General features: G+C 45.3%; 1 protein-coding gene across 1 annotated transcript in view; it reads left to right on the top strand.

The window, feature by feature from the left end:
* Window positions 1–21,670, top strand: part of ATRN (attractin) — a 960,574-nt gene that overhangs the window by 26,990 nt on the left and 911,914 nt on the right. The window contains exon 2 of the mRNA XM_086964304.1: window positions 7,431–7,514. Within this exon, the coding sequence (XP_086820430.1) occupies window positions 7,431–7,514 (84 nt within the window). The remainder of the gene's footprint in view (window positions 1–7,430; window positions 7,515–21,670) is intronic.

Raw genomic sequence — 21,670 nt, forward strand, 5'->3', positions numbered from 1 at the left:
GTCTCTCAGTTGTTTCTTATATGGGGCGAAGCGCTTCCTTTCCGCCTGCACTCTCGCCGTGCAGTCCGTATAGAGGGAGATATTCATGCCCTCAAATTGCAAATCTCCTTTCTCCCTCGCCAGCCGAAGCGCCAGATCCCTGTCTCGATAGTTCAAGAGCTTCGCAATAATCGGCTGCGGTGGGAGTCCTGGTTGCGGCTTCGCCCCCAGAGTGCGATGAGCCCTCTCGACGATAAACAACGGGGAGAAGACCTCCTCCCCTAACAGGGTCCGAAGCAGCTTCTCCATGAACAGCTCCATTTTACCAGTGTTGGTAGACTCCGCCACCCCAGTAATGCGAACTTGTGAGCGCGCCTCCAAGTCCTCCGTCTTGTCTTGAATGACTTGAAGTGCCTTCCGAACTGCTTGCGATCTTTATCTCATTCCGTCTGGGCCTCCTCCGCCTCCGTCAGCCGCCTTTCGGCCATATCCAGCCGTTCAGCATGCTTATCGACTCTCTCGGACATGCGGTCCATCCGGTATGTCAATGCATCAATTTTAGTGCCAATCGCCGCCATGCTGTCTTGCAAGCCTTTCTCCATCGAAACCAGCATTTCACGAATGTCCGCACACAGCGAGCTCTCTGAGGCAGTAGGTCGCGGCGAGGCATCCGGGGCCGGTCCTTTAGCACCCTTCGCTTTCCGCTGATCAAACGTCTGTTTGGGCTGGGTTTTGTCGCCCTTCCCCATAGCGTTCCTGGTGGACATCCAGTCAAGGTGCCCAACCGCCAGCAATACACCACCAGCAAATGTTAGGAAGGTAGATAGGAGGCGCTGAGGCAGCAGGCTCCAAAGGACAAGGTGTTGCGCAGCAAGAAATGCGTCCAAGATGGCTGCCAATCCCACGGGAGTACGAGTAGGCCCAGTCGCCAGAGAGATACACCGTCGAGCACTCCCCTGCAACCACACCACACCAAAGCCGGGCAGTTGGGTCACCACCACTCTAGAACATCTCACATCCACAGTCCCACAGCCTTCCGTAGGTCGCGCAGGGTCCAGGCACAGGCAGATAGAGCGATCTCCAAGCAGGTTGGCGGCTAGCTAGAAACTTCCTTCGGGGGCCAGTAGCACCGCAAACACCAGCACCTCTGCTCCCTCCGAATGCACAATCGAATGCCAGTTCACCACAACTTCGCTCGATAACAGGGCGTGTTATCGCCAGGCAGGACCAGTTGTTCGGTCGCAGGATAGGTAGACCGGGACCACTTCAGTACCGCAAACCGCACGTAGCGTGACGCAGCACGGGCAGCCACTCAGGATAGACCGCGGATTACGGCCTGGTCCGCCACAGTGCCGTCCTCCAAGCAGCAAAGCACCACCACACCGGATTTCGACCGGGGAAAGGCCCCCCGCCAGGCCGAAGCGTAGATAGAGAGTTCGCCTCAACTTTTAGAGCTAGTGAGGCGCCAAAAGGATAATTTTGACGGAGTTTAACGGGGCTCAGGCGAGGAGCTTAGCGCTCACACGTCTTTCATGGACGCCGGCAAGCTCCGCTCCCCCTTCTTATGACAATTCTTATGAATAGTAATATAGCAATTAACAGAAACAAGATCCCGAACCCGCGCTCCCTCTCCGCGCTGCAGTTTTGCCATGATTGATAAGGAGATCACATGAACCTATTGATCAACATGTTCAGGCTTAAAACCTGGGCCGGTATGAGCAAGGAAAGACAGTTGCCATGTGATCCCCATTCTGGCCACATAGGACCCTGAGCATTTACCACACCCCTCCCTTTCTGGTAAGCCGCCTTGAGCATCTTCAGCAGGGTGAGTGTAAAGTTAATAGGTCAGTAAGAATAGCTTTCCAATTGGCGGCGATGGGGAATTTGCTCAGCTAATCGGTTGACCTTATTGGCAATACCAATTGCTTGCTTTTAATTGGATAACTTCCTCTTCATTTGTTTCTCTTTTCCAATCATAACTTCTTGACTATCCTTTTGATTGGATACTTGTATCCTTCCACTGCTTCCTTTCAGGGAACTACTTTTTCTTCTTTCAGCACTGCTTCCCCAGTCAAATTCCCTCATCCCAAATTTGTGTTCGAACTGTTTTTTTAGCAGTTCAGGAGAGCAGACTTTAAAGATCAGCTTTGTAGTTTCAACTAAATTGTTTTAATACTCATCTAAGCTCAGGCCATCTTCCTAAATGTATTTTTTTGCTAATATTGGTTGTAAAGCAAAATTACTACTGACAAGACTTTGGTGCTTTAAGCAACAGTTTAAGCAACAGTTTTTATGTAAACACATTAACTTTCACTGCAATATATAATTTACATTTATTAATCTGCTCTCCATGGTTGCTTCTTAATTGATCTAGTCAGTGCATCTGCTCCTAATGCTTTTTAAAACGATTTTAAGTGTGTTACTTTGCACTGTTATTTGTAATGCAAAATTGAACCCGTCTTGGAGGTTGCACCTAAAGCAACCCCAGGAGCTTTGCTCCCACACCTGAGTGGCTCGCTCCTCAGCAGTCCCTAGGCCAAAGGCCCCTTAGCCTCATTGGCTAACATCGGGCCCCTGCACTCTGCACCGGACCGATCCACTGCAGTTGGTGGAGCAACTCTAGTGCCCATCTAGACCTTGCGGAACCTTGGTCCTTGCTCTGTTCTCAAATAAGAGGGGTCCCAGACTTAAGGAGGCAATCAGTATAAAGTATACCACAAGAGTATTTGACAAACATGGAAAAGAAAGAGAAAACAAATCGAAAGTGCAGTGTTTTTATTCACAACGCACTTGTTTCACCTTTTTTATGGTTTACACGATATGTATCAAAGGAAACATTGGTATATTTTCATTAGTTTTTGTGCCCACATTGGAAAAAGGGGGGAAGGGGTGCAGGGTCAAGAATGGAGTGAAATAGTTGTGACTCACTATTCAGTAAATTGTGACATAAACAACATACATTAAAGTTCATGTATATGTTCTTTTGAAATGGTCCCCATCAACCGGGGCCACACAGGATATGCAAAAGTCAAAACATCATATTTTACAATCAAGCTCCTACACGGCTGTGTATATCCTGCTGATGGTAGGAGTTGATAGGGTAGATAGTAGTCTACGTTTCGACCCCAAGGTTTGTAGGTTGGATGATCCTTACAACGCAGGTATTCATCAGGACAAAGGGGAAGGGGAGGTTGCGACGGGGGCTGACCACCTAGGGTTAGAGGAAAATTGGAAACTAATTAGTCATGGGGGGCCTCAACAGAGTTCCTATGGGCCGTAGCGGAAGGACCACTCGGCAGTTACGTTAAAATACACTGAGGACTGTACAGGTAAAAAGAGCCACATAGTTAATTGTGCTCTCAACATTTAGTTAAATCATGATCACCTTGCCGAGGTTGTGGGCCGGATGGTGACAGATGCGGCAAGGTTCACTCCGTAGACAATCTGGGGGATCGAGAGGACTGGGTAAGGATCGGTTTCAATACGTTACAGATGAAGCATGGCTTATTAGTGTGGAAGTGATTTACCTTATGATCAGGAAAATCGTCTAGAAGGATTCATTCAGCTGCCCGTATCTAGAAAAGGAGCAAGTGGAAGGGCTAGTCAATATTTGGAAGACAAGGTATCGGGAGTCTTTCAAACATAACTCATACATGACACGGAGGTCTCATGTAGAGCTTACCTGTTCAATCAAGTTACTAGGGCTTGTACGAGGTCTCGAGGCTGTGGCTCATCGTGTCTCCCGTAACCAGGAAGTAAGACAGGGAGAGGGCGTGGTTACATTTTTATCTTGTGTGTTAGAGAGTGAGGAAAGACTAACATAGGGTGGTTGCTACGTAACCTCAAGCGTCTCCAGGTGCCCATACGTGAACCTGCCACATAGTGGTTCCTATGTCTGATGTGGTGTACTGCATAACCTGCCCGTGTGATCTAATTAATGTCAGACAAACACAGCAACGTGTAAAAATGTGATTTCTACAACACTGCAGTCGTGTTAGGTGCAAGGTCCAAGGAGCCCCTCTTGTTGAACATTGTAACAAGGAAAACCATTCACCTGAGAGCCTGAAGTTGGTGGTACTGGAACAGGTTAAACTTGGCCACAGGGGTGGCAACATAGCACCTATTCTCAATGTCAGCGAATTCAAATGGATCGATTTCTTCGACTCCGTGCGAAATGGCCTTAATGAATCCGAAAGCAGCTTTGCTCAACTGGCTATCCTCTGAACATTACTCTGTCTTCTTCCTCTCTGTTCTTAGTCCATATTGCCAATCTGTGTAACTGGTATCTTCCCATTGCAATGTTGTGCGTCAAACCACCTTGTGGGTAGGTTCACGCAAACAGGTGATCTACTGAAATGTGTTTTGCATGTGTGGACTGTCCATATCGCAATATGTTGTGCGTCTAAACCACCCTGTCGGTAGGTTCACGCACCTAGGAGGTCTCCATACAAAATACTGTGTGTGGAGATTTCATTCTCCATTATAGAACCCAGTGATGCCATAGTATGACATCACTGGGAGATTCTGTGAGAAGGGTCAGTGGATGAAGCTGGAGGTTGCTGTACACTTGTACTGCTGTACTTATATGAATAAAGGCATTTTATTCATTAACCACTGCCTCTGTGGTTACTACATTTCATGGCGACGAGGACAACATTCTGCGCAGGGGGCAGATGACTGAGTGACCTCCACCCCTGCAATCATCCACGTAACATGCGCTCTAACCGCTATGTGGCAGGTTCACGTATGGGCACCTGAAGACGCTTGAGGTTACGTAGCAACCACCATATGTTAGTCTTTCCTCACTCTCTAACACACAAGATAAAAAGGTAACCACGCCCCCTCCCTGTCTTACTTCCTGGTTACGGGAGACGCGATGAGCCACAGCCTCGAGACCTCGTACAAGCCCTAGTAACTTGATTGAACAGGTAAGCTCTACATGAGACCTCCGTGTCATGTATGAGTTATGTTTGAAAGACTCCTGATACCTGGTCTTCCAAATATTGACTAGCCCTCCCACTTGCTCCTTTTCTAGATACGGGCAGCTGAATGAATCCTTCCAGCCGATTTTTCCTGATCATAAGGTAAATCACTTCCACACTAATAAGCCATGCTTCATCTGTAACGTATTGAAACCAATCCTTACCCAGTCCTCTCGCTCCCCCAGATTGTCTACGGAGTGAACCTTGCCGCATCAGTCACCATCCGACCCACAACCTCGGCAAGGTAATCATGATTTAACTAAATGTTGAGAGCACAATTAACTATGTGGCTCTTTTTACCTGTACAGCCCTCAGTGTATTTTAACGTAACTGCCGAGTGGTCCTTCCGCTACGGCCCATAGGGACTCTGTTGAGGCCCCCATGACTAATTCGTTTCCAATTTTCCTCTAACCCTAGGAGGTCAGCCCCCCTCACAACCTCCCCTTCCCCTTTGTCCTGATGAAGACCCGCGATGTAAGGATCATCCAACCTACAAACCTTAGGGTCGAAACGTAGACTGCTATCTACCCTATTAACTCCTACCATCAGCAGGATATACACAGCCGTGTAGGAGCTTGATTGTAAAATATGATGTTTTGACTTTTGCATATCCTGTGTGGCCCCGATTGATGGGGACCATTTAAAAGAACATATAAATGAACTTTAATGTATGTTGTTTATGTCACAATTTACTGAATAGTGAGTCACAACTATTTCATTCCATTCTTTACCCTGCACCCCTCCCCCCCCCTTTTTCCTATGTGGGCACAAAAACTAATGAAAATATACCAATGTTTCCTTTGATACATATTGTATAAACCATAAAAAGGTGAAACAAGTGCGTTGTGAATAAAAACACTGCACTTTCGATTTTTTTTTTTCTCTTTCTTTTCCATGTTGGTCAAATACTCTTGTGGTATACTTTATACTGAATGCCTCCTTAAGTCTGGGACCCCTCGGTCCATAACGATTATTCACCCAGGTCCCTTCGACTTTATGGGTACAACCCTGTTGTTTGTAACACACTGTTCTCAAATAAGGCACTGTGAGAAGTTGCATCTACACCGTAACCATTTGCCTTGTTAAATACTTATCATGTAAAGGGTGCATATTTGAAACTTGCTCCTTGTAAAATTTTTTGTCTTTGAGGCTCAGAAGGCAGAATGATGTCATGACACCAATTCCGTGGTTTAACAACTTTTTCATGTAAATGCTTGTCACCTTCTACTACTGTCTTATTTAAATTGGGCTGGTCTCTAGTTGAAGTGTAAAAACAGTGTTTTGAAGAGGGGTATTCATTTTGCACATCAGTAGCTTCCGACCTTCTTTCCTTACATATGTGTACATTAAGTATGTTTAGGATCTTCGTCAGCTACCATGTTATTTTCTCGTTTAGTTTTACATCTTATAGTTCTAACACCTAGTCCATCAGAAACTTTTAAAAGGAAGGATATCGCACCTATGTTGTATAGAAACAGTGAGTTTTGACAGTGCACATTTATTAAATAAAGTGGCTGACCGCACTATGTACAGCATAGTTTGCTCTTACTTCTTACACCCGCTTAAAATGATTTTAAGCATGGAGTATTTATTACAGGATAAAAATTACGCCAATAGCTCTGTACACCCAATTATTACTATCGGCTTTACTAATACTTTTTTCCCCTATGCTTAACTTCCACTAAATTAAACCATTCATGCTTTGACTCCACTTTGGTCTTTATATAAGCATAGTTTTCATTTGCCGGAAACGTTCTTATGAGAGTTATTGAATTACCTGCAATACTATTGATCAAGTGTACACATTTATTTATTGTAACGCCTATATTGTTTCTTTAATTTCCATAGAAGAACATTTTATTTGCTGCACTCTGAAAGGAACAAATAGATTACTTGCGATACCTTGCTTCTCAACAATACAGACTTGAAAGTGTGGTTTTTGGTATTCAGTATGGGCAAATGAATGCTTTGAATGAACTCTAGTTTCTTAACTGTGTGTATACCCCACCCCCTTCTACAATGTGACAATTGAAGAGCATGCCACACTCTCCAGCCTGCCCAAAATTAGTATTTTTCTTTACGTTCAGTAATTTGAGGGTTTATTCATGTAAGTTAGTGGTTTTAGTTTTACATAGTGCAGATTTGGACTCACAAACCAGTAGCATAACCAATCTTCTATGTCAACGTGCTATTCTGATGTTTATAGAGTATCACAAATTGGTAAACTGCTTCATTTTTCTGTGTCCTTTCTTTCCCTTTTGTAGATCTAGACACTCATGCTACTGAATTTGCCAGTGTTGTCTTTCTGTTTATATAGGTGCTGTAACTTGTATTCAATATCGAATAATGTTAGTAATTGAATTCGTGCTCTGCACCTTTGGTACTGTCTTTCGAATTTCTCTTTTGTTATTGCCATAGTATTATGTGTTTATAAAAAACTGAAAACATGCATATTTCTCTCTTTTTCAGGTTAACGGGTCCAAAAGGTTATGTAACTGATGGGCCTGGAAATTACAAGTACAAAACCAAGTGCACTTGGCTTATTGAAGGCCGGTAAGTATAATGTCTCTTTAAAAATGGTTGTCGTGTCTGTCTTTATGTTGGCATTTTTCAGAATCGCAGAGCCAGATTTTTGTCTGCCAAATTTTTATAGCACTACGTTTTACAATAATGAATAACCTAACATACCGTATATTTGTAAAGCATATGTTCACCCAGAAGGGTCTCTTGGCGCTGAATAACAGATATTTGTTACCCAACTCAATGGTGCTGATTTTAATAAATAAAGGTCAGTTTATTTAACTACATATTAAACCTCACGATTGTCGTGTCAACGATTTACAAATGTTATCACTGTATTGTATTGCAAATGTTTTTGCTCTTCGATTGTTGACATACCTGCAGGTTAAAGAAGGCACGTTTCTTCCTCTAGTTATGGGGGACCTGTGCTAAAATGTATTAACTTATGGCATGAGTGAACTTCAAGCCCTCTGTTCAGCGTCTGTACATCATCTTATTCCCGGACAAACTGATGTTTAGGACCAGAGAGTATTTCTACCGAAAGTTGTGACTTTCTTTCATGTCGGCTAATTCATCATTCTTGAGTCTTTTTTTTCTCTGTTTGATGCCCTTGAAAGAGGAGACAAGACTCCATGCTTGGTCTCAAGAGTCTTCACGTCATTTGCACCAAGGACCATCAGGTAGACAATTAACTTTTTGTGGGATTTTTTTGTGCAAAGAAGTGTAAGGCAGTACATTAACAAGATTTTACAATGCAATAGGTCTCGCAGCATTAAAGTTTGAGTTATTGGCATTGTGTATGACAATGCGTTGCATAAAATTTTTAGCAAACTTTGAATTGGTGAGCAGTGAGAGTGTGTGCAAGAGTATGCTGTTACTCACAGCTGTTTTTATTCACACAGCTCTGATGATGCACCTCAGCACTGGGCTGACTCAGTTATTATTCACACAGCTCTGATGATGCACCTCAGGCACGGGCTCACAGCTGTTATACATTTGCTTTTGTAATTTGCACACTTGTAATTTCTCCTTATGTATCTTTACTGTTCCTATTGTGAAGCGCTCTGACGCCTTCGTATGAATTAAGAACAACAAGGTAACCTCTTTTTGGTCCCCATCAGGCTGCACAGCCTATTATGAATGAATTAAATTCGTTTTCCACCATTAATGTATTTCATCATATTTTACACCATTACACCTGGGAAGCAGAGCCAGTCACAATAGGTCTCTGGTGAGACCGCGCTTTTGCGCGGTTAACGCCACGAGACCTAAAAACCATACTGAGGTAGATATCCCTCATTATTAGACTCTGTTAAGCATTGACCAAGAAGCAGTCTTCTGTAGGGTTTGAGGGCTCATTCAACCAGAGCCAAGGCTTATACCACTGTGTTGTCATACGGAGTACCTGTTCTGTAAATCTGTTAGGCCAAGACGTTGGCATCAATTCAAACATTCATGAAGCGTTGCTACTGCCATGTCAGCCATGACCTACAAAAGAACCTGGATTCCCACTTTTCAATTTTTCGAAAGAACCACAATATATTCTTTTAGTGGTTAGGCTATTTTAATCAGCCTCTCATTTTTTCATTTTTGATATTTTCTATGAATAGGAAATCTCCTCAATACTCAGAAACACATGCAATTTATACAGTGAAAGACATTAATTACACATTTACATACACACACGTTTCAAAACACAATTAATTTGACATCATAAACACACTAAATATACAACAATTGCTCCAATTTTCAGTTGAAAAAATAATGCTACTCGACATATTTCATCGCAACGAGCAGCATAACTGGATTTTGCCTATTTGAAGAGTACCAAACAAAAACAATTTTTTAATCAACACAGATGACTTAGTATCGATACAGATGGCTTAGTTAATTCCTGCACTTCAAGATTAAATGTCAAAACATGCCGACGCGTTTCCAGCCACATTTATATTCTTCACAGGCTTTCCTCAGGGCTTCTTACTATGGGCAAGATGGATAATCTATGAAGCAAGTGAAAATAACAGTAACTGCTCAGCAATAATACTTCTAACCTTCCTGGCAAGCTTTATCTATGCTAAAGGTAACATCACATACCTTCACGAAGGTTCTTAAATTTGTGAATATTTATAGATTTTCAAACTGTGGAGGACAGCCAAAAGCGCAATTAATCTGTAAGAAACAATTCCTAAGATCACTTATTGTGTCTGCTGTATTCAAATTGCAATTCATACCTGTGGGCACAATGTTAGAGCCTACCTTTAGTCTCTGCTTGTTCGTGAAAGCGGTAGAATTTCAAATGTTTTATATGGCTGGGACCAGTGATTGGGGGCAACTCTGTGGAAAAACGAAAGTGGATATCGGTATTCTCCCACTAGACTTCGTTTCCAACTTAATACCACACCCTTACTTTGGCCTACCTTTACTCGCTTAGAATGGCATTTCGGACACGACTATCTTCCTCTTGTGGCCGGTCCTACTGTAAAAGAAGTCGCCAATGTCAACATTAGTGTGGGGTCTTTACCCAACCTCCGATAGTTTTACAATGACTAACAAGGCATTCCCTCACCTCAGATTTGCCAAGGCGCCCGTCCCCGCGTTCCTTATCGGCTGAGTTAATATCAGTCCAAATCTTCTTACTTAAACAATTTCTTCCGCTCTAAAAAAAGACACCGGAGCCACAGTTAATACCCAGCTCGCGGCAATAATCCTTCCTTCCATGCAAATACTTCGACCCATTCTCACCTGCTCGAATTCATGTCTAGCGACGAGATAACCGCCCTCGCTGCAAGCCACCACTAATTAGTTTGCCTGGAACCCGGAAGTGGTCCCTTGTTGAACTGTTCAGTGCGCCTCTCAGGATGCTGGGACCTGTAGTCCCATGGCAATTCCTCCAAAATAAATCATCAAATTGAGCCGGCTGCCACCACATTAACAAATTCCACTGTGTCTGTATTTTCAATAATAGGCTGCCTGACAGTCAAATGTGGCCAAGTTTATGAATGCGATAAATAAATGGTGGAACCTAGTTTAAAACAATGCAGCCAGATATATGCAAAATGAATGGTTAGCAGAAGTCACATCACTCTAGATAACTCCGACATTTCGTTAAGGCCCGTTAGAGTGCTGTTGAATTTCATGATCAGGTATGCTTCTTTCGTCAATAATAACGAGTCTGTCTGTAGTGAGTCTGGATGTATTCACTACCATCAGCACAGTCCATTTAAAATCATGTTCTGAATGATTTTCTGTCACAAAATGCTCAACCATAGGGGCTGTGTGCACCTTCTTTATTCTGGAACGATGTTGTGTGATCCTGTGGTTAATTTGTTGGTTTTACCAATATATATTTTTTGGCATGGGGAGACCACCTCGTATATGACATTTTTTGTCCTGCAATTAGAGAATGTAAAGTGTTTCCACTTGACGTTCTCGTGAATGAATTCAGTTCCCTCTATTGTGCTCGCGCAGGCGACTCACATTACGCATTTATGATGCCCCTCTGCTGGTTTCAAGACCCATTGTGCAAGTAGATATTTTTTCGCCTCCTTTGTACTAATGTCAGCCCTTACTAATTCCTGCCCGATGCTTTTGTTTTTCCGCATTGTAAAAAGGGGGCGCGGTAATTCCATCCCCATGTTTTCCAAAAGGTGCCAATTCCGAATAATAATTTGTTTGAATTTGTTAGTCTGTGGGCCAAATGTGGTCACACAAACCAATTTCTCAAATGGTGGCTTCACCCTCTTCTCTAACAATGACTCTCGTGGAGTATTCCATGCGTGTTTTTTAGCATGCTTGAGCATTTTTTTAGGATAACCCCTCATTCGCATCTGCTCGCAAAAAACATCTGCGTGATGATCAACATCGTCTCTGGAGGAGTAATTCCTACGAATCCGCAATAGCTGACCGTAGGGGAGGTTTTCTTTTAAACTTTTGGGGTGTGAACTCCCAAAATGTAGAATAGTGTTCTTGTCTGTGGGCTTCCGGTGTAGAGTAACTGTAAGATGCCTTTCCTTGGAGGCCACATCTACGTCCAAAAATGTAAGTTTCGTTGGGCTTTTAGAGCAGCAGAATTTAATTTCTCTGTCTGCCATTTAACCATCCAAAGAATTGGTCTAATTCAGCACTCGTCCCCCTCGGCAGGCACCAGACGTCGTCAATATAACGGAGCCATTGTGTGATGTTATGTGAAAAAGGATTGTTGGCATGTCGGAGGGATGGTCGGAAGCAGAAGCGGGGAGGCCGGATAGGGTTAATATTGAAGTTTTATTTGAAAGTAAGTAAGGCAAAACAAGGAGTGGAATTGTGGTCAAAGATAGCAAAGTCCTCAGAACATCCGGTGATCGAAGCGTCAGGATTCCTTTTAAGCTTGTGGAGGCTTGGTCTTTCGTTGGAAACCTATTACGGGTTTCAGGGCGTCACCCGGTTCCGGAGTTACCTCAAACAAAAAAGAGAGTGGCTTTAGAGGTGCTGTACTTTCCACGAAATGTCCGTCACCATAACCAAGGCAGTGAAGGAGGGACGGGGTCGTGTGGGTATTATCAAGAATTTAAACAAGTTACGGAAAACAAGGTTTCAGGTGGGGTTCGCAATCGTACTACGGTGGTGTTTTACAGCCGTTTATCAAGGAAGGTAGGTAGGGGAAGTGTGAGGAAGAACGCAGGGGAGTTTCGTTCTACCCAGTGCCCGCCCGTCCCGTTTGCTACACCCCCCACCCCTTCCCTAAGCCCTTGTCCCGTCACGTACCACTAGGAGCCACAACTCTCCTGAGTCGTGGCGGCTCGTACGTCCTCCGGGATCCACCACTCGTCTGTCCAGGTTTCGTCCTCGGTACCGGGATCGACGTCTTCTTCGATGTCGGCGTTCTCGGCACACTCGTTCCAGGTCTGGTCGGCGTCTTCTTCCGGTTTCTTCGTCGTCGACAGAGCCAAGGAGTTTCCGTCCTGTATTTCTAGTGGGACGGACGGAAGTTTGGAGAGACCTGATTGGTTCATCGGGACGGGAACTCCTCCCGTCCAAGTTTGTTGTTCTTCCGGGTCACGCCGGGAAGGCTGTGGGAGGAGGTCAGAATGGCGGGTTAGTGAAACGGTTCCCTGATGGTTTTCGTCCTCATACTGGTAAGGTGTCCACACAGAAGGAGTGTCTAGTGCGTTACTCCTAAGGGCCGGGTCCTCCTCCTCACATCCCCCTTCCCTAGGACTTCTGTCAGAAAAAAGAGGTTCACAGGGATATCGGGACATAAAGTCTGCGTTTGTATGGTCTCTCCCTTTTCTATGGTGGACGGTATACCGAAAGGGTTGTAAAGCTAGGAACCACCGGAGGATCCTTTGGTTGTGCCCTTTATTCCTGTACAACCACTCAAGGGGAGCATGATCCGTATATAGGAGAAAGGTTCGTCCATCCAAGTAATATTTGAGGGCTTCTATAGCCCACTTAATGGCAAGAGCCTCTTTCTCAATGACAGCATATTTGGTTTCCCTAGGAAATAATTTCCTACTAATGAAGAGGACAGGGTGTTCTTTCCCGTCCTCCCCCTCCTGTGATAAGACAGCGCCAATGCCGCGGTCTGAGGCGTCTGTCTGTAGTATGAAGGGCCTGTTGTAATCAGGATTAGCGAGGACTGGTTGGGACGTAATAGCACTTTTTAGTTGTTGAAAAGCTGTTAATTCGACAGTGGTAGGATTCTTTAATGTTTTCTCAGCCTGTCCTGTCTTCCGTAATAGGTCTGTTAAGGGAGTCGCTAATTCGGAGAAATGAGGGATGAATCTCCTGTAATATCCCAATAGGCCTAGGAAGGCTCGTAAATCTTTTTTATTGGTTGGGAAAGGGAACTGTTCTATAGTGGCTACTTTCTCCACTTGAGGCCTTATGGTACCACCTCCCAGGAGGAACCCTAGATACTTTACATTTTCGGATGCCAGATGACTTTTAGCAGGGTTAATGGTAAGACCAGCTTTTTTTAAGGCCTGAACAACTTGGGTCAGATGGTACAGGTGTTCCTCCCGCGAGTTACTGAAAATAATGATATCGTCCAAGTATGCGGCAGCATATTGGCGATGGGGTTGTAGGATTATATTCATTAATCTCTGAAAGGTCGCTGGGGCGCCATGAAGGCCAAATGGTAGGACCTTAAAATGGTATAATCCTGTAGGTGTGCAAAAAGCGGTTTTCTCTCTGTCCTGAGATCTTAAAGGCACCTGCCAGTATCCCTTACAAAGATCTAGGGTACTGACGTACTGGGCTTTACCAAGTTTTTCTACCACCTCATCAACTCTAGGGAGGGGATAGGCATCAAATTGCGATATTTTGTTCACCTCTCTAAAGTCGATACAAAAGCGGATGGAACCATCCGGTTTAGGGACTAATACTACCGGGGAACACCACTCGCTGGTCGAGGGTTCTATGATGTCCATACGCAACATTTGCTGTATTTCCTCTTCGATGGCCGCCCTCCGAGCTTCGGGTATGCGGTAGGGTTTTAACCGAACCGTTTGTCTAGGGGGGGTGTGAATCTCGTGCTCTATCAAGGTTGTTCTCCCCGGTGACGAGGAAAAGACATCCTGTAACGGAGCCAAGGTCTCCCTTAAGTCTTTTTGTAAGTTTTCGGCAAGGTCTGAACTTATGCTTTGTTCAATGAGGGACGTAGACTGCTGTGCCAATAGTGCTGGAGTAGGTCCTTCCCATTTTTTTAACAGATTTATATGGAAAATTTGAGTGGCCTGTGTCTGTGAATCCATTTCCAATTTATAGGTAACGGGAGTGACTTTCTCTACGACTAAAAAGGGACCTTGCCACTGGCTCAACAATTTATGTTCGGAAGAGGGTCGCAGTAAGAGAACCTGGTCTCCTATTTCCAAACTTCGGTCTTTAGTGGTCTTGTCGTACTGTTTTTTCTGCGCTGTTTGGGCCTGTTCTAGATTCGTTCGCACAATGTCTCGGACCTGATTTAATTGGGATTTAAGACCAGCTACATACTCTAACAAGGGTTTGCTGGTGTCAGTTTCTTCTTCCCACTCCTCTCTAGCCATATCCATAAGAGTACGGGGTCTTCTACCATAAAGGAGTTCAAAAGGGGAATAACCCAAACTTTTTTGTTCATGACACCTGATAGCAAAAAGCACAAAGGGCAGCATATCTTCCCATTTCCTGGCTTCCAAATTGAGTAACTTTTTTAGGGTGGTCTTTAGGGTGGAGTTGTAGCGTTCCACTAACCCATCGGTCTGGGGGTGGTACGCAGCAGTGCGGATTTCCTTAATATGCAACTGCTGACATACCTCTTTCATCAGACGGGACGTAAATGGTGTACCCTGGTCGGTCAGGATTTCTTTTGGAAATCCCACCCGAGTGAAGATGTTAATCATGGCTTTAGCTACCTGTGTGGTGTTCGGTTGTCTCAATGCTACTGCCTCAGGGAATCTTGTTGCATAGTCGACTAGGACTAAGACATATCTACACCCAGTGCAGGAAGGAAGAAGGGGCCCTATAATATCCATCCCAACCCGTGAGAACGGCACATCTATCACCGGAAGTGGTTTCAAGGGAACCCTCAATGGGAGACTCTGACTGGTTTTTTGACACACTGCACATTCTTTGCAATATTTCCTCACTTGGTGATATATCCCTGGCCAATAGAATCTATTTAAAATAGCTTTCTCCGTTTTCTCGCCTCCAAAATGTCCTCCCAGCAGGTGACTGTGTGCCAAATATAAAACTTTCTCTCGGAAAGGCACTGGTACTAAGAGTTGGGAAGGTTGTGTGGTACCAGCTTTCCGATACAAGAGTCCTTTGTTCAAGAAGAATTGTGGACCTACATGAAGTGGGTCCTCTTGCTCGTTTGCTTGTCTCCAGGCCTCTTGAAGGGTAGCGTCTCTTTCCTTTGTGCTGCTCGAAAGTTCTGATCGTGATCCCACAGGGAAGACTCCGGGTTGGATAGGAGAGCTGGTTTCCCTTTTCGCTTTTCCTCTCTTCGCTGTCGTCTACTCTTCCGGTTTTTACCCTGATCCCCCTCAATCTCGGGCTCCGAAAAAAACGGGGCTTCTTCCCTCCAATCGACATGGTTCTCACCCTCCCCACTTAACAGCTGGTTGAACCTGGGGTAGTCCGTACCAAGGATCATGGGTTCAGGTAACTGGGGAAGGAGTCCGACTCTCATTTTAACAGGAGTCTGGTGAGGATGATGTTGGATATCAAGATCCGTTAAGGGATATAACTTGTTATCGCCACGAATACACTGAATATTCACTACTCCTGTAGGGGTGAACCAGGAACTAAATGAGGTCTTATCAAAGTCTGTTTGCTTCCCGTATCAACTAAAGCCTCTCGGAGTGCCCCATTGACAGCGATGGTACGATGGAAGGACCCACCTTGGGGTCCATTGTATAGCACCTTGGTGAAACCAACCTCCATGGGCTCTTCTTTCTGCGGACATACTCTGGCAATATGTCCGAAACCCCCACAATGGTAACACTGGGGTCCTGAAGGGGCTGCAGGTCTGGGAAAGACCGGGAGATGTTGGGGTATCAAAGTTACTGTCTCTGGCTTTTTAGGAGCGGAATAAGGACGGGGTGGTCTGACCGGCGGGTGGGTCGAGGGCTTCCATGATGGCTCATCTTTCCCTTTTTGAAGTTCTTGGGCCCTAAAATAGGCCGAGGCAATCTCTACAGTTCTGTCAAGAGTTAAGTCGGTGTGTTGCCTGACCCATTTTTGGATAGGGGCATGCAAGGAAGAAAGAAACTGTTCCAAATAGATCTTTTCTACGATAGCTTCTTTTGTGCTTACTAATGGTTTTAACCATCGGTCTGCAGCGTCTTTTATTCGGTAACAAAGGGCCCTAGGGTTCTCTTGAGGCCCCTCCTTTATCTGTCGCAGACAAATTCTATACGTCTCCTCATCTATTCCCATTCGTTCTAGGACACAGCGTTTAATGTCAGCGTAAGCTGTGGTACCTAAAGGGTTGGCCGCTTGATAGGCTGTCTGAAGATCCCCACTCAGGAGGGGACCGAGGTATTGGCCCCACCGATCCTCGGGCCATTGTGCAGCACGGGCCATTCTTTCGAAGTTAGAAAGAAAAAAGTCAGGGTCCTCCCCAGATACGTACTTTTGGACGACGACTGAAGGAGGAGCGGTGTAGCCTCTGGGCTGACTCAAAGTTTCTGCCAACTTCCCTATTGCAGTTTCTTGGGACTGCTGTTGTCCCGTAAGCGCTTTGCGCATTGCCTCTCTATCTGTTTCTGCGCTTTCCAGGAATTGGGTCATAACTTTCTCCAAACGTTCTTGTCCTTCTGACATCTTCTTAATGACGGCCTCCATGGCTTCCGATCCCACTTCTGACACCAAATGTCGGAGGGAGGGTCGGAAGCAGAAGCGGGGAGGCCGGATAGGGTTAATATTGAAGTTTTATTTGAAAGTAAGTAAGGCAAAACAAGGAGTGGAATTGTGGTCAAAGATAGCAAAGTCCTCAGAACATCCGGTGATCGAAGCGTCAGGATTCCTTTTAAGCTTGTGGAGGCTTGGTCTTTCGTTGGAAACCTATTACGGGTTTCAGGGCGTCACCCGGTTCCGGAGTTACCTCAAACAAAAAAGAGTGGCTTTAGAGGTGCTATACTTTCCACTAAATGTCCGTCGCCATAACCAAGGCAGTGAAGGAGGGACGGGGTCGTGTGGGTATTATCAAGAATTTAAACAAGTTACGGAAAACAAGGTTTCAGGTGGGGTTCGCAATCGTACTACGGTGGTGTTTTACAGCCGTTTATCAAGGAAGGTAGGTAGGGGAAGTGTGAGGAAGAACGCAGGGGAGTTTTGTTCTACCCCGTGCCCGCCCGTCCCGTTTGCTACACCCCCACCCCTTCCCTAAGCCCTTGTCCCGTCACGTACCACTAGGAGCCACAACTCTCCTGAGTCGTGGCGGCTCGTACGTCCTCCGGGATCCACCACTCGTCTGTCCAGGTTTCGTCCTCTGTACCGGGATCGACGTCTTCTTCGATGTCGGCGTTCTCGGCACACTCGTTCCAGGTCTGGTCGGCGTCTTCTTCCGGTTTCTTCGTCGTCGACAGAGCCAAGGAGTTTCCGTCCTGTATTTCTAGTGGGACGGACGGAAGTTTGGAGAGACCTGATTGGTTCATCGGGACGGGAACTCCTCCCGTCCAAGTTTGTTGTTCTTCCGGGTCACGCCGGGAAGGCTGTGGGAGGAGGTCAGAATGGCGGGTTAGTGAAACGGTTCCCTGATGGTTTTCGTCCTCCTACTGGTAAGGTGTCCACACGGAAGGAGTGTCTAGTGCGTTACTCCTAAGGGCCGGGTCCTCCTCCTCACATGGCATAAATTATTCTTTCTTCAAATTCCGCCATGTAGAGGACCGCCATCTCTGGGGCAAAAGGACATCCCATGGCGGTCCCCTTCACCTGCACATAGAATAAATGATTGAATTTTAAGTAATTGTTTTTGAGGGCAAGAGTTGCCAAACTGAGAATAAACTCTGTTGGGACTCGGTGAGGTCTTCCTCTTCTTTCCAGGTACAATTCTATAACTTCAAGAGCCTCCTCCTTGAGGTATTTGAGTATATAATGAGGTGACGTCAAAGGTCACCATCCACTGGTCATGATCATTAAAATCCATAGTTTCCACTTCCTGTATAAAATCAGTAGTGTCCCTTAGATAAGAGAGCACCCCTGTAAGATATTTAGAACGTTTCTCTAGTTGCGTCAATGACGACATCACCGCTTGCTCAAATGCTCCTATCGTTTTTGGAACGCTGGATGACGGTGGAGTAAACTTAGACTTATTAGCAAGCCCAGTTGTTTCAAAGTTCTGTTTGTATTCCTTACCTGCAAAGAAAGCCTTTAAGCGAATTTAGCGGCAAAACTCCAATGTTTCTACTTTCAACTTCGTAAAGTCCATCATCTGAAATATCTCAAAAGAAATATAACAGCAGGGCAACAAAAAGCACTTGTAGATCTAAAGAATGACAGCTCTGTCGTAATAAAACAGGCAGATAAAGGAGGAGCCCTGGTGGTATGGCCTAAAGACATGTATATCAAAGAAGGGATGTCCCATGTGTACAATAAAGAATGTTACCGACAAATAGGCAATGACCCTACCCGAGGTATACAAGAGCAGATTTCGGAGATTGTGAAGCAGGGGTTTGAAGAGAATTGGGTGGGTCCCAAATAAGCCGAATTCTTATTAAAGAAATTTCCCAGGGTGCCAGTAATGTACTTCCTCCCGAAGATACACAAGAGACTAGATGACCCACCGGGACGACCGATCGTCTCTGGTGTCGATTCAGCACTAGAACCGCTCTCCAAGTACGTGGATGTCTTTTTGAAACCCTTTCTTACAGGGGTGCGCTCTTATCTAAGGGACACTACTGATTTTATACAGAAAGTGGAAACTATGGATTTTAATGATCACTTAGCCATCTGTATTGATAAAAAAAATAGTTTTTGTTTGGTACTCTTCAAATAGGCAAAATCCAGTTATGCTGCTCGTTGCGATGAAATATGTCGAGTAGCATTATTTTTTCAACTGGAAATTGGAGCAATTGTTGTATATTTAGTGTGTTTATGATGTCAAATTAATTGTTTCAAACGTGTGTATATATGTGTAATTAATGTCTTTCACTGTATACATTGCATGTGTTTCTGAGTATTGAGGAGATTTCCTATTCATAGAAAATATCAAAAATGAAAAAAGGAGAGGCTGATTAAAATAGCCTAACCACTAAAAGAATATATTGTGGTTCTTTCGAAAAATTGAAAAGTGGGAATCCAGTTTCTTTTGTAGATATGATGTAGTTTTTTGCCCTACCTGGTTCCTGTTATTGGGCTTAACCCCTGTGCAATTTAATGTCAGCCATGACCGGCGCAAGGGACACTTTGCCCATTCGGTCCTGCGAGACATTTTGGTTTGAGCCATTCTGCACTCCCACCACATTGGTATCTATTTTTATAAGGTGAGGAATCTGCAGTCAGAAGTACCCATTAGAAAAACAAGATACTTTCCATAGGCAACACACTATCTGCTTTATACTCTAACCACAGATCTATCACCACCCTCTGTCCTCTTCGACTTGTTGAATGGTCTCGGTTTCCATTTATAGGAAGCGGGCAGTGGTTTCTCCCATTTTGAAGAAGCAGTCTCTGGATCCAGATAAGCCTGAAAACTATCGGCCCATCTCCTTACTCCCGTGGCCGACTAAGTGTTGGAGGCCCATGTCAACAAAGCTCTTTCGGCTCACCTTATCCATGCTAACATCTTGGATCCCACCCAGAATGGGTTCCGTGCTGGACACAGCACGGAGACCGCCCTCCTCTCCATGGCTGAACACCTTCGCACGGTGATGGATGCGGGCCAGACAGCAGCGCTCGTCTTATTGGACTTGAGCGCTGCGTTTGATACTGTCTCGCATCCTATCCTGTTGCATCGCCTGGAGGAGATTGGGCTGGGTGGACCTGCCCTCCAGTGGTTCCGGTCTTTTCTAGACGATCGTTTCTTTAGCGTTGCTGTCCCACCGTTCCAGTCCCAATTCCATCCTTTGAAACAGGGGGTGCCGCAAGGATCCTCGCTGAGTCCCACGTTGTTTAATATCTACGTGAGACCGCTGGCTGAGGTCGTCAAGCAATGGGGCATGACTATGGTCTCATATGCTGACGACACTCAGCTAGCGGTTACGATCAGCGGGGATGCGGACCGGGATGCCCCCAGGTTTCAGAGCGGACTTAGGGCGGTGGCGAGCTGGATGAAGAACAACTGTCTCCAGCTCAACGCTAAGAAAACAGAGATCATGATCGTAGGCAAGAGATCGGAGCTTTGGGGGGACAGATGGTGGCCCACGGAGCTGGGGCCGGCCCCCCTCCCGGTCACGGAATTAAAGAACTTAGGAGTATGGATGGATCCTTCCCTCAGCTACGTTGGCCATACGAAGAAAATTGCGGCCTGTTGCTTTGGTATCATACGGTCGCTTCGCCCGGTTTTGAAGTTCTTTGACCATCGCACCAGGCAGCTGATAGTCCAGGCTACTGTGTTATCCCGCCTGGACTATGCCAGCTCTCTTCTGGTAGGGTCCAACGTGGCTGAGGTTACCCGCCTCCAACGCGTTCAGAACGCTGGGGCGAGAGCCATTGTTGGCCTTCCCCGTACTTGCTCTGCCTCCAGCACTTTGAGATCACTGCACTGGTTGCCTATCAAGGCCAGAATTCAGTTTAAAGTGCTGTGTATGGCGTTCAAGATTTTGAAGGGAGCAGGTCCCCCCATTCTTGCGGACCTTCTGTCATGGTATGTGCCTACTCGGCCCCTGAGATCCTTGGGTCATGCACTTACTGTGGTTCCCCGATACAGGCTGTGTCGGGTTGGCGGCCGTTCCTTCCGGGTCAGAGCAGCCGAGCTCTGGAACTCCCTTCCTGTAGAGTTGCGACTGTTAGATGATCTGCTAGTCTTTCGTAAAGCCTTGAAAACCGTTTTGTTTTAATAAATTCACTTTTCTCCCTTCTGTTCTGTTTCCTGTGGTGTTGCATTTTTACCTGCCATGCGCCTGGACGCCCCTTAGCTGGGGCAGCAGTGCGCATTACAAATGTATGTAACATAACATAACATAACATAATAAAAATCCTAATCTAGAGCACTACACACTGTCACTTCTGTTCAGTTATTTGGGCTCAGTGTCTGACAGAACTTAACAGTATGAAGTAAGAAACTAACGTCAGTACACATCAGTGGAGGTTGAATGTGGCTCCGATGTCACTTGTGGAGCACATACAATGGCCAGTGCAAAGCCACACAGAACCACCTACTGGAACATAGAGCAATGCAAAGAAAACTCTCTGGATCCTCTTCGGCACCTGGGGATGTTCACAAGGTGAAGAATTTGTGATTAGTGTCTCCACCAGAAAGAGCATTACTGAAGGTTTGTATCTTGTTTGATTAGCATGGTCTGCCATGACAATAATCTGGGAAAGACCAAATAATAAAATAAACATTTTATTAACCAATTGCAGATGAAAGGTGCTTGGGCCAAGGTTAAGTAGCATCAGTTGTTACATCTACATTCTATTGTTCTTTCATTAGTCTGTAGTCCAATTATCTATGCCAAATATCCCTTCACCATCCAAATGCAATTAAACAAAAATATTTTAGTTTGTTTTTGGGGGTCAATTTTTAGAAAGTTAACCAGATCCATTGCTCATCCGCCAATATCTGG

Source organism: Lissotriton vulgaris, chromosome 3_2 (assembly GCF_964263255.1).
Source record: "Lissotriton vulgaris chromosome 3_2, aLisVul1.2, whole genome shotgun sequence".
NCBI classification, from domain to species: Eukaryota; Metazoa; Chordata; class Amphibia; order Caudata; family Salamandridae; genus Lissotriton; species Lissotriton vulgaris.